The sequence below is a fragment of the Poeciliopsis prolifica genome, unplaced genomic scaffold (assembly GCF_027474105.1).
Source record: "Poeciliopsis prolifica strain line A6 unplaced genomic scaffold, Auburn_PproV2 SCAFFOLD003, whole genome shotgun sequence".
Taxonomy (NCBI): domain Eukaryota; kingdom Metazoa; phylum Chordata; class Actinopteri; order Cyprinodontiformes; family Poeciliidae; genus Poeciliopsis; species Poeciliopsis prolifica.
In genome coordinates, this window is record NW_026562378.1 from 17,169,103 (window position 1) to 17,183,452 (window position 14,350).

At 37.5% G+C, this 14,350-nt stretch overlaps 1 protein-coding gene across 12 annotated transcripts in view; it reads left to right on the plus strand.

Annotated features, from left to right (window-relative positions):
- The window catches only part of kcnab2a (potassium voltage-gated channel subfamily A regulatory beta subunit 2a), an 84,088-nt gene that overhangs the window by 41,460 nt on the left and 28,278 nt on the right, over window positions 1-14,350 (plus strand). The window contains exon 1 of one of the 12 annotated variants that reach the window (XM_055022499.1): window positions 8,824-9,927. The exons of 10 other annotated variants lie outside the window; for them this stretch is intronic. In XM_055022499.1, the coding sequence (XP_054878474.1) occupies window positions 9,716-9,927 (212 nt within the window). In that variant the 5' untranslated portion in view covers window positions 8,824-9,715. Of the gene's footprint in view, window positions 1-8,823; window positions 9,928-14,350 lie in introns of those variants that run through there. One more of the 12 variants, XM_055022535.1, reaches the window with a different exon arrangement.

The following is a 14,350-nucleotide window of genomic DNA, read 5'->3' on the forward strand; positions in this document are numbered from 1 at the left end:
CACTTAGTGCTTTGTGAAAACATATGAAACCTTTTTACTTTTTTCAAATTTTTCTAAATTACACACTTTACAGTTCTTCTTTTTGGTGGAAGGAGAGTTCCTGTGAACATAGACATGCTTTGGTCCAAATCATCTCATTGTAGCTCTGGTTGCATGCTTAATGGTAGCTTGTTGGAAGATGAACTTTGACACCAATTCAAGTTTTTTGGGACCTTGTTTTTCTTCCAGGATTGCTCTGTGTTTGGTTTGAACTCATCTTATCATCAAATGTTTGTTCATTAAAGATCTCAAACAAAACTCTGAGGCCTTCACAAAAGAGCTGCTGTTTACACTCAGTTTAATTGATAGATGGACTAAATCTACTGATATAGTGGCTTATTATGACAGTTCATTGCTCTGGATTTTATTTATGAGTATGGTATCAAAGGGAAGACGCTAAACCCAAATGCGCACCACACCTTTCAGATTTTAGCTTGGAAAACCATCCATCACTTATGTAGTACATACAGTTATGTATACACTATGCATATGTTTATGCTGTAATTTGTGTCTTTTATCTTCAGTGAAATAAATTGATGTTTGTGGTTGTAATTTGACAACACTATGTGACAGTACTTCCATAAGAACTGAATCAGCTGCACTTTTCCATTGCTGATTCAAACAGATTGTTATTAAAGGTAACAAAACATCTGGAAATATGTTATCTCCTATTTCCTATTCTATAATTGTGCCTTCTTGTTATAAAGCCCTTTTTCAGAACTTAATATTAAGGGCATTAGAAAGTTTTAGACATTTTTTTATTTTTATTTTACATTACTCTTTTATACTAAAGGGCTACAAATATCCGAGGGAATCTTTGTGCTATGTTTGCTATTCATAGCAGACATTTAAAAATTCCCTTACCCTTCACCTAATCTGATTTTGCTGCCGTGATGGTACGCCTTACATGTCAGGGTCTTGAGATCCTCAGTAGTGGAAAATGCTTAACTTATTGATCAGGAACAGGAAGATGAACAGCCTGCAGCTGTTCGACATTTTTCTCTTGTACGTTTTGCTGAGAATTTCACATTTGTGTTTGTAATTTGGCTTTAACGATCTGAAACAATACTAAATCCTGTGCGCAGCTCGTCTGATCTTTTTATTTTTATTTTCCAACAAGTTTTAAAGGAATGACTAAATGTTTCTGGGTCTGAGCGAGTCTGATTGCATCAGCCCAACATGTGCTGTTGCCTTCTAAATAATGGAAAACATGCCTGAAAGAGGCTGCGGTATTTGCCTTATTTGTTTCCAGAAGCCTTGTAGATGCAAAAATTTCACTCTGAGCATTATGTTTAAAACTTACTCTTTTTCCATACTAAATGAGCTTTTTATTGTACTTAATATGCTGCATTAGTGTTAAATGTCCTCTAAACTACAGTATAGTAGAAGAGTTACAAATGTAACTCCTCTACTTACAAGTGCAACTTAAATGTTTTACTCATGTTTCTGAGGTTGTGCAATTAAATAGTACTTAACTGAAGTGTTTCTTATCTAAAGGAATCCCTCTGAGGCTTTTCAGAGTTTTCTGTGGTTTTGTGAGTGCTGCACATTTAATGCAGAGGGAAATTATTTTCAGTTTCACAGTTGACTGGTCTTCCAGAATTGCAGCTAAACTGGGTCTTCATTTTAACACAGGTGCTGTTGTGATAAAAACCCGGGACTATTTCACATTGTGTCAGAGTGATTGCGTCCAATAAATCTATACGGAATGTTTATTTTTATTGTGCTTTTCGTCAGGGTTTTTCCCTTGCATACCGTTGAGAAACTGTGATTTAGTCTCATCTAAACAAGCTGCCTTGTTTCTGTGCTCTGCTAGAAGAGATCATTCTGCAACTCTGAATAAATCAGAACCTTTTGTGTGATAGAATCAGTTTAACTCAGGTGAGTGTAGATTAAATAAGTCACTGTAAAATATCTTATGTGAGATTATATAAAGTTTGATTCCCACATCTCTGGTCACGGCATATTGGGTCGCCTCATCTTTCCTCTGGGGTGCTCCGTGTGATGGAAAACACTTGTGCCTTGCAGAGAAACTCTGTGCGAATATTTCCCTTTGCTTTGACAAATGCACACAGGCAGGCGGGAGAGTTCGCTTTGAACAGGACACATTATTCTTTCTCCTCCTCTCATTCTTCCTTTTTCTTCCTCTTCAGATTAGTGAGTGTTCACCCTGCGGCCGTGCAAATCAGGCCTGTGTGACTTAAGCATACTTTGTTGTTCAAATCACGATCTAAAAGTATAAATTTATTTCTGTACTTCACCACTTTTGCTTATGCAAAAGTCCCTGTAATTTCACATCAAAAATGAAGGAATGTACTAATCTCAATACAGAAAGCATCATCAGGATCTTATTACATAAGGGTAGGGGTTTCCTATTCTACTTGTATTTGATTGCCTCAGCTCTCTTGCTCTGTTGGATGCATCAGTGGGGACATCTGAAGAGCCCGCTCCTCCTGAGCCCGGCTGTCTGCAGGGAATCTGTCATGCTCACTGGAGAGTAAAGAGTTGCAACGCTCACTCTCAACAGATGTGACCTGAGACTCTCCCCACTACTGTTTCCTCAGGAATTCCCAGAGTAATTAAAGAGCTGCACTTAATTTTCAACATTTATGGGATTATTTAAGCCCCAATCCTTCTCCTCCAGATTACAATTACTAGGGTTGTATTGGTTGACTTTCTGGCAATATTAACCTCAGCTGAATTTTATTAGAGTTCATAAGTCAGTCTCATTACTGCTGAAAGAAAATCTAATTTAAGAATGACTCATTTTAATTTCCAGGAAGGAATTTATTAAATATTAAATGATTACGGAAGAGATTTAGGATGTTTTTTTTTATTATTATTTAAAATCTTAGACTTAAACACATTCACATGTTCAATATAAGAAAACCAAACAATGCAATTTTTGTCTATGTACCACATAATGAGTCACGAGCAAACACAGAAACACCAAGAAGACAAACATTAAAAACTACATGAATGAGTTGATATGAAATTTATCAGAAATCTGTCAGTGTCTCAGAAGCTCTGAGGAAGAGTTTGTTACCTATTTCTAAGTTTTATACAATCCATTGGATAATAGACAGGCTAACAGGGACATTTTGACACATTACCATTGAAATTTTGAAATGTATGGTCAATAATGAAATATTTTAAATTTCTGGATTTTAATAAATAACTTAAAAATATAAACAGACAAATAAAACATATTTTTGTCCTGCAATAATTAGATTCCTGTGAGTGAGGGTGCTGTCAACCCTAAGGACTGCTTAGATGAAGCCTGCAGATGCATAAAAACAAACATTACCCCGTCCGTCGATCAACACTGTCAGTCTGTCTGACCTTAATTCTCTTGCCGTTAACTCAGTTAAGCCCCTTCACCCACTCATGCACCCACACCCTCCTCTGCCTGAACACCACTGCAGCATCTCAAGCATGCTATTTTTTGAAGCGAGTTACTCAAATCCTCACAAATGCTGGTGAGCCGAACTCTCAGTAAATGGTATTTAAATAGCTATTGGACAGCTGGGTGACAGTTATATATGAGGCAGCTATGACCATTTTTTGTGGTCTGCAAATTTAACAGTAGTTAACATTTACATTTGTACAAAGGAAGAGGCCTAATTACACTTAAAGGAAGTTATGTGAATTAATGATCAAAAGTAAGACAAACATAAGAAGTCTGTTAAAAAGCCAGGTTTTTGTGATATAAACAAATCCCCTTTTTTGTATTAAAAATCCTGAAAAACTCAATTAAACTTCAAACTATCGTGATTATTTTAATGCGCTGCTGAAGCCCTCTTGAGTCCAGTTTCACTATTCTGTTAGCTCAGTTCAGACTTAATAAATTTGAACGTGCAATATTTTTCTTATAAATCTTAACATTATGTAATGAATTGGTGCTTCCAGGTATTTGCTTGTTAGCAGTGGATCCAAATGATATACTTTTACCAACATAACAGTCAGGAGAAGGGTGCAAAAACATCTACGCTACTATATGTATCATGGCACAATGATTAAACTTGACAGGAATTTCATACAAGAACTTTTTGCTTTCTAAATGTGGCAATAATCTGCTGGGTTTCTCCCCCCCCCCTTTTGTCTGTCATAAAGACAAGTGTCACAAAAAAAACAAACAAAAAAAAAAAACGTTTTTCTTTAGTTGAAAATATCAGAGGTTGGCTGAAATCTCCCCAAATTCCCACATTTTCAAAACTTATGTTTGGCACAAAAATAGCAATAGCATCTCTAAAAGATCACCAGACCCTCAGTCAAACGTGGTAGTGGCAGCTTCATACTGTTTTTTTTTCTGGTCGATCCATATATTTTGTCAGATATGTCAGATTTTGATGGTGTACCTTCCAGTGAGTCTAAGACCACAACAAAATAAAATATTTACACCAAACAGGACATCTCTTTTTTTTAACAAAATGTATACTTTGAAATGACCTAAGAAGAACAAACTCTGAAATTTTTGGATCGATCCAAGGATGACTGTGGAGAAAAATGCCATCAGAAACTACAACATTGTTCCTCCTGGTGGAGTAAATGTAGCATTCGTTAACTCAGGCAGTGTTAGCCTCACAATGCTAACACTGCCTGACCCAACTAGAATGAGGTATAGAGACTCTGTCTTTTTGGCACATACTCTGTTAACCAATGTCAAATTTAAAAGTCCTTGCCTTTCAGAAAGTCACGACATTATTTGGATTGTTCTCTATATTGAATTCCTATTTTAGGAGCTAATGCTGCAGTTGTGGTGCAAGATGAATTTTCATGACTGTACCTAGCAGTAGTTCTGTGTGCAGTGGAGTCTCTCAGGAGCCTTTGATTAAAGCAGTAGTCTTCTCCACTCTTCGGATGTGTTTCCAAGCTGCAGTACGTAGGCGGTGTGGCAGAGGTCACTTGTATTGAGCTGAAAGTTCTGTACAACCAGAACAACTCTCGGGGCCTCATTATGGCTCGGTATCATTGATGGCTTGAGCCTTTTCCTGACCGGTCCTGCAAGGAGAAACCAATACTTTAGACTTTAGTAGTGACTAGATGTTCAGAAACTTTGCACCTTTTTGTCTTCAGCAGGGGTAAAAAGGAAAATGTATCAAAAACTGATGTTTCTCCACTGCAATGCTTTTTATGTATTTTCTGTTTGTGTTTTTCATCTTTGTGTTGGTCTGTAAACTCCCCAAAAGAGTATTTTTCATTACAATTGATTTTACTTGACTTCAGATCTGAACAGGGAAAAAGATTTGCTGCAAATGTTCTGTTTTTCCCTCATCTCAACCCCCTACAGATAGAAACAGATGAAGGAATCCTATCAGGCCTCAACACTCACACTAAAAGAAAAGTCTGAGGGATTTTAAAGGATCAGTAGATTTTTAGATAACTAGATGTCAGACATTTGATCAGAGAAGAGACAATGATCCTGGCTCATAGGTGGGAGAAGATTTACTAACTCGCTAATGAGGTTATTTATTGGACGTAACAGGATGGGGTGTTTATGAAAAATAAAACTGTTTTATTGACTGTTGTGCAGCATGTGTCACCTGTGTTCACTGACATATTTTAAAGAATGAGCACAAAACGGCTTGAAGCTTAGGCCAGCATTTGTTCAGTACAACTGCTGAGAAAATAAATCCCTGCTACACCGTTGGGTAAAAAATGGAGAGGATAATAAAAGTCAGCATTTGAGAAAATTGACTTCGATTCTGGGTTGGTTGTAAGGAAACGTGGCCTTGACTCTCTATTATGTTTTTGAAAGTGAAAGGTTTTGAGAAAAATGTGAAGCTATTACAGAATAATGGTATCAAAGATGAAATAAACAAGGACAAACAACTTAAATTTATTGAATTCTACAAATTATTACATTATTTTCTCTTTTCTGTTAATATTGATTCTATGAAAAGAAAAAGTTTTAGGAAAAGGAAAATGAAGTATTCTTTCAAAATAACAATGAAGTTGATTAAAATTTAAGACTTTATGAAGAGTTTGAGGTTTTATTATCCAAAAGGAAAATATATGATCGGTTTTTTTGATGTTGAAAAGAACAATATTCATATGAGAAAGACTTTGACATAAATACAAAGTATATAAGCATATAAACATCAGATTTTTTTTATTTTATCCTGCATCTAAAAAAATAAAATATGAGTTTGTTTTGTCTAGACCAGTGGTTCTGTATGAATATTTTGAAGGGACCTAAAGAAAGGAAATAGTCGTAGATGAAAGATTGAACAGACCGGCAATTCATCCAGGGCAAAGTATTTTATTTTTGTCAAAGAAATAAAAGAGTTTAAGAAATTTTCAGATTACTTTTTTCCAAATTTTTCCACAGGAAACTTGTAAACTTGAAATTGTGTTTTTCCTCAAGAGAAGGTATCATGGCATCATTCAGTGATGATGTTTTCTCTTCATTTTCTTTTTCTGTTCATAGTTTGTGCTTTGGGATGAGCATTTTTGTTCTGCTCTCTGTTGGCATGTGCTTCATAATCTGTTAATGTGCTTCATAATCTGTTAATGACTTCTTTTGTATTTATTAATTATGAAGCCTAGTTGAATCTGGTGTCGTGCAGTTCATTAATCATTTTCCTGGACCGGTAAATGTTGATTTGCTGTGTAGCTGCGAGAACAAATCAACTGAACAAAATACCAAAGAGAGCCATGTGTTATAAAAGTTTCTTCATTTAGCTGATGGATTACTTGACTGTTTCATAATGTTCGCTTGAATCGATTTGAGTGCTCGTCAATAAATCTGCAGAATTTCTAGCGGAGGCAAATAAAATCATATTGTCTCTACAACTATAACTGAGATGGAGTAAGAAAATGATTCAACCCTAATGTGTTTCATTAAAACAGCTCTCAGATTTTTCAAACACACTTACCTTTATTAGATGTTTAGACATTGACATATTTCCAGTCTTTGCTCTTCTCTCTGGCCCCGCCAACCTCTATGCCCTTATCCCAAGTCACGACTCTTTGGGGGCTCTGGAGCAAAGAACCATAAATTGAAGGATCAGTTTTCCACGGCATCAGTGGTAAATGTATTGAGCAGACCTGAATGAAATGACACGGATGTTTCAGCGAGTGCCTCCAAATTGGTTCCTCCAAATGCCTAAAAGTAAGAGTCGTGACTCTGCAAAGATGAATATTGATCCCTTCTGTGTTTTACTTTTTTCTGCTGCTAATTTCTAAAAATGCTCTTATTTGTGCATTAGGCCCAAAGATGACAAGCTCTGTTCTAAAATCATGAGATAATTACTAAAACTGTATCAAAGTCATTGTTGTGCAAGTTAACCCTTAACAAAACTGTTTCTAAGTTCAATTCACAGGTCAAACCGGTGCTAATTTATGTTCATAGAAATGTTGAACTAGTTTTTACTCATTCATAATTTATTTCCATAAGATATGCTGACAATGTATATATGCCATAACTTCATGTGTCTATTAGTGAATTGATTTGTAAAGGAGCTTGAACTTGACTTGATCACTTGTTTATTTCTAGACAATTTACGTATTTTTATTGCTCTCCTTTCGTCGCTTTAACTGAGTTCAAACCACTACACGTTCTATTTCTGTTAAAGCACATCAGCCGACAAAATTGTCACTCATATTAATTAAACGACACATCTTATCTCTGCAGTAGCCGCCTGCAAATTCACACCCTCGTTCCCTGCCTGGCGCAGGCTCCCACGCATTAACAGAACCAGGGAAAGCAGAACCCTCTCAGCTAAATCGATGGCTAGAGCATGTGTCTTCAGTTTAACGTTTACATGGAGGCAGAGGCATACTGTTATCAATAACACACCTGATGAACACAGATATGTGCTTGTAAATTTCCTGTTTGCATATAGATGCTAAAGTTTGTTCTAAGTTTCATTTTAGCGTAATCGTCCTCCAATGGAGCTGCAGTTATAATGCTTGACTCAGTTTATGATTTTCACGTAATAAAAAGTGTCTTTTGTTATTAAATTATTTAACAACGTAATTACTAATGTTATATGTTTGTGGCAGATTTTACCTTTTGTAGAAATCTATATATTTCCACCAAAATGAATCGTAGTGAAACAAGAGCTTTTCCCATTGGTAAGCTTTGCAAAAGGATCTTTTGAGCTATTGCGAGCCGCCAGACTGCTTTTCCACACTACGTCTGACAAAAATCCTATTTCACTTCAATTAAACCTCCTTTCCCCCCTCAGGGTTCTATTTAAGTCCAGGAAACCAAAAGGTTGTAGCTTCAACGATAGGTGGCAACCTCCCCTTTGCTCTATTCCTTTGATGGAGCTCACTAAACTGTACATGTCTGCTCCTGATGGCATCACTTTTAATTATCTCCTTGGCAGGCTAGCTGGCCCGTTTAGATAAGCACCAGTATTATATTACTGTCAGTGGGACTCATCTGTTGTCCTATTCATATAGGATGATTTACTTATCGTGAAATGAATTTTCAATGACAATTGATTTGACAAGTTAGCCTCTGGATCTTTATTGTTTTTTTTTTCATCCTAATTATTTAATTTATGATCAAACAAAATACATGAATGCATGAAATTTGTTTCAGACCCAGTAAAGAGAGGAGCATAATCTCAGACACATCCCTCTTCCTTCATTTTGTCACAAACAAAAGTTGCGTAATATTTGTTTCACGGGCCGTTGGGCAAACCCATGTGAGAGTCCCCTTCTCTGGGGCCAAGAGCGACTGCAAAGTCCTGACTACTGAGGCACTCGGTCTCCGTCTTTTTCTCCAGACACAATAAACCGAATGAGAACTCACTGCAGGGCAACAGATGGACAAAGATGGGTGCAGAAATGCACTACCTCTTCTGTGAGAGGAGCTGTACACACGCAGGACTTCACTACCGTGCTCTCACGCTGCTGTGGCTCTCTGAATATTCATCCTCGTAGCCCTCCCACCCTATTCCCTCCCCCGCTCCCTCCATCTCTCCTCCCATCCCTCGCGCTCCGTGCCGTTTTATGCCGACCACAAGGCACACAGATGTAAGTTTAATCCAGGCAACAGTAAAAGCTGGGAATTGAATCCTTCTTCTTTCTTTCTTTCTTTTTTAATTTTTTTACTGAGATGCAACTGTAATCAGAAGAATTTTCATCAGTCAGTGCTGCTGTAAAGATGGACTTGGAGATGAAAACCTGCTGCTGGAATTGTGTGGCGTGTTTTATTCTCTCCATCATCTCTTTGTGTGGATCTAGTCGTTGCCACTCTTAAGGCTTGGCTACAAGAGTTTTGTTGTTTATTTTTCTTTTAGAGAAAGCTGCAGGACTGCGACAGTTTTCCTTCATCTTCACATTAAACAGAAGGACTATTGAATGAATCAAGAAGAACAGTTTTTGTTTTTCACATTTAATTGGACTTCATGTTTCTAAATCAGATTGCAGTTTTGCTTGAACCCTGCTCAGAGGAAAAAGCAACAATGTAGTCCAGAGGTTTGGACTTTCTGGGACAGGATTTCCACCTGATCAGTGATCCGTCACTCTTTGTGAGCAAAAACCGTGGAGGGATTACTGACGATCTCACAGCGTTCGCCTCGATTTGGAGCATCTTTCAGACTCAATTAGTACACATTCTTGGGAGAGTCCTCACGCTCGCTTCCTTGGGGGGGTTTTTTCAATTCTTATTCAGAGGAGACTTCAATAAGAGAAGACTTTAATTTAGCCAGAAGCCAGGATGCAGGTGTCATTAGTGTGCACAGATCACCGTGGGGGGGTGAGCCGCAACACAGAGGACCGGCTGAACCGTCAGAATGCCAACAGCCCCAGCACAGGAACCCGCAGCAAGTTCAGAGCGGTGGCGATGGTGGCTCGCAGTCTTGGGCAACTCTCAGTTCAGAGTGTGCCCTCCTCCAGCGAGCAAAGTGTGAAGACTGGCATGAAGTATAGGTAGGCATGTCTGAAGACTTTCCACAGCCAAATTTCTTTGACATTTTGGATCTCATATTTTTCAGTTTGCCACTCTTGTTAATCTTGATAAGCCGTATCGTCAAAAATTATAACGTCTATCTGAAAATGACCACACCTTAATTTTTACCTTACCTTAATGTTTTTTTCTTTTGTCCCTTACAATGATGCACTTTGTAAATTCAGCCATAGACATTAAATTTGATCTTAGTTGTGAATGACCAACTTTCAAGTGCTCAAAAAACAAACCTACTTTGGGATCTATTCATATCTGTAAATCGATATTTATGATTGAAAATCCTCAGATTTTTAGGACGACATTTTTCACATTTAGAATTGACTTCATTACATTCATTTTATTAAACATCATTCCTGGGATATTCCCCAATGATTTGCTTTTATATATGTTCTATATTTATGCATCTCACCCTTCAGGGAGTCAATGTGTATTGTGCTCCAATTGATTAAAATAATCATTTGGAGCACAGATGATTTATTCTTCCAATACATTAAAGCATCAAAATTAAAAACTCCCATAAGAACTTTTTCAGTATTAACCCACAACAAAAGATGAGAAAAATAAATATCTATATTTATTGAAAAATGTCAGCTGGTACTGCTTGATTCTCCACTTCTTCTAAGCTTGATAAAAATTTGATTGTGTCTTGGGATTTATGCCTTGATGTTTAAGCTTTTCATTCCTTTTTTCCCCCTTGCAAGTGACCTTTAACACAAATTATTCTATACATACTTAGAAGTAAGAAAAAAAGTCAAAATTCTAAATTACCAAATTCATTCAAATGAAACACAAAAGAAAATTATTATTGGCCAAAAAAAAAAAAAAAAAAAAAAAAAAAACTAGATTGGGGCAGTTCTAGTATTTTTTGCAGTTCTGTTGCCTCCATTTTGATGAGGTTTTTATTTTAGTTCTGACAGTTTCTAAGCCCTTTTTGTCAACAGGAAGCATCAGGGAAAAGAAAAATGACAGAATTTAATTTAACAGTTAATAATTTAGCTATTTTGGCAAATATTTATTGCGCACATGCATTTTATATCAAATTTGCAAATGCCTCGCATTTGCACGGTGAATTATTTAAATGAGCTCGGCTGTCACGCGAATGCTGCAAGAGGATGAGATGAATAAGAATGAAAATCTCTTCAAATGCACACTTAAAGCACTGAGTAGTGAGTGAGCAGAGGCAGAGAGCTAATGATCAAGGGCTCTGTGTTAAAGTACACTGTGGTTTGTAACAAGCTGGCCAGTAATACTGTGTGTCAGGATTGCTTCTCATTTCTTTCTTGTTTTGTAATCATTTGTTGTTTTTTGTGTTTCATTTGATAAAGTGCAATCAAAGTAAAATTCTCATAGCTAATAATATTGTCAGTCTTTTGATAAAAAATGTACTCGATGCAAAAATTAATTATGTCGCTCATTTCTAATCTGCAGATATTGAAAAATTGGGATGTGGTTAGACTGATTTTAGCCAATTCCAATTTTACTCTAACAACTCTTAGAAAATTTATCAGCCACATTAGTAACTAAGAATAAAAGAGCAGGCACAATCTGGCAAAGCTGTATGAGAGACGTCGCTTTACAACATGAATTTAGGGCTTCCCATGTTTAGCAAAACATGCAATATGTGAAAACAATGGTGAGTGTCGCGATGACAATATGACCTGTGACAAATGCCCAACCGAACAGTGTTGATGTGTTTCTGCTTTGGGCTCATTGCAAACACAGAACCCAGATAGTCAGCAGTTTATCCAGCTTCTGGCGGAAAAGAAGGAAATGTGTTATTTTCATCTGAACAGCAATGTTTGCTGAAGAAGCAGCACTCTGCAGCATCTGTTTGAGAAAGATTTGACCAGGTTTTGTTAAAGCACCCCTAAAAACATTGTCTGTTTGGAGCAACATTGTCTATTGCCTGATAAAGATCAATCATTCAGGTTATATTTGATATATATTGCAAACTAAGCATTTCTTGAATTAAAGATTGTATGACTTGCAATATATGACCCAACCCTTTTTGTCAGCATGTTTTTTAGTGATTAATATGGCCAGCACCAGAACCTTTCTTTTATGTGCTAAAAGTCTTTTTTTTTGTAGCCTGAATAAACTGCAAACTTGTCTCAACATATTATAGAAATATTTTACATCTTCTTTGTCTTTCTAGTTTTGATTTAATCACCAATACTGAGAATACTTTGAGTTTTTTTCACTCAGTAACAGCATCTACACTCCAGGGTTATTGCAGTAATCTGGAAACACTGATTTCATTGACTGAAAAGTATGAACTTTTCCAGCTAGCAGGTCAAGGGTACGAGCAAATAAAGCTGAAAATTGTCAGATTCTAGTCAACATGCAATTTGTATACACTGCCAAAAGGTCCCACAGGGTCACGTCTGCTGTACCGATACTTGGTGTTGTGTGTCAAACTACACACAAAACAATTCTACAATTCTTTGAGTTAAAAACCAACAAACTCAATTGGTTCTTTTACCAGAAATATCTTGATGGGGCTTTTGTGCAGAATTGAAAGCCTTTTTACTATTTGGTGTCAAGTTGTGCCTTTACAAGTATTAAGCACAGTGTAAATATTGTGAGGGTTGATGCGAGGTTGATTTGTTGAACCGTATGACCCATCTCCGGCGCCACTGTCTGCAACCACATCACAGTCTTCGGCATGTAATTTGCTGGCGGCAACTTCCTCGTGTTGTCTCACTGTCATCATTGAAGCTAATGATATTGAATGAGAAAAATCATTTGCAGCGCAGGGGCCAGCGGCTTTTTGTGTTCTTGTGCTTTCAAAGTGTTCTACAAAGTACACGACAAGATGTGTTTTTGTAAACTCGAATCTAATGTCAACCAAAGGAAATGCGCGTTGTGATGCGGCGAGAAGCCCCAAACGTTCCTGTACAGAGGGCGGGGCATAATGTCTGGGGTTTTGTTTGGAAGAAACGGGAACGAAAAGGAAAAGGAAGGGGAGATTGCTGGTGTATTCAGAATGCCCAAGAGGAAGTACAGTGGGATGAAGTGATCTGTGCTCGTGTCACTGTGAATCTCTCAAGCGTGCCTCTTGGAGTTGAAGCTTGCAAGCCCTTTAACATGGCTGTCCATTTCTCTTTTCATCTTTAGGATTTTCTCTGCCTCTCTTTGCTAAAAGGGAAAGAAATTTCTCATTTCTCTATTTAGACAGCTGAAGAGGTTTGTGGTTTTAAAACCGTGCCCCAAAAGAATACAGTAAAGCTGTATTATCCACCCGCCAAAAACTTTCCCTGATTATCCCCCTCTGCACAATCACTGTGAAATTCAAATCAGACTCATTTGCATAAAATCCTTGCCTTCTCCTTGAATGGCAGCCTTGTGTTTGACCCGTTTGCATCTCTGAGTTTGATTTCAGGTTAGTTTGGGAGTGACCTTACTCAGCAAGGCCACCAAAATCATCAAAGTGAACGTCTTTCACGGCACGGAGGAATCGCGGCAGCTTTATTGGCCTGCCAGCCGCTTTTAAATGGAACTCTGCATCTGACTGATACGTCTGGGTAAAATCACCAAGCTTGACTGTGAATCGTCATCTTCTTCCAAGGAATGAATAAATGTCTTCATTCTGGACTGAATTAATGATGCACACTAAATGGCTTGTGATTATGTAAAGCAGTCTTTGTCAGGGGATCTGTGTGAGATTGGGAGAGCAGTGCAGGTGAGGCAGTTCATTCTGGTATTAGCTCTCCGTTCAGTCAGCCAAACCCTGCTGATGGGGAGAGTTTTATTTGCTAAGATGCAGCAAATCTCCAAAGTCCTGCTGAGTTACAAGAGCCAGAGCATGTATTGAATTCCAGCCGGGCTCCCATTTTTGTGCTTTGGGCAGGACAAAAGTTTGAAGGATTCACTTCAAACTGCTGTGGTTAACAACTGGGAACGGAAACAAGACTCCAGTGAAATGCCTTCTGCTGGAAGTGTTCATTCTGCTTATGTTAGAGTTCAGGTCCCACTTACCTTCTTTTGGGCTGTTTCGACATGTAAGCTCCAAATCTCACATCATTGATCGATAAATGTTAGTGATGCACCAATATCAGTCTCTGCACTGAAATTCATATTCAACATTAATATTGCTGTTATGGCCATTAATTGTTATTTACCAATGATCTATCTGATTTCACCTTTTTGACTCTGTTAGGAAAATGACCACACCTCTGACATCCTTTCTCTGTTTAGTTAAACATCCTCAATCCTGCATTGGATCACTGTTACAGAGAACCAGTAACGATCATTACATTTTAAGGAAAATAGCAACATTAAAATACAGATGAAGGCAGAAAGTGGTTTGTTCCATACAATGCATGTTATGTTGCATTTCTTGCATGCTATGTTGCCTTTCTTGCAACCTTGCTATGGTGACCTCAG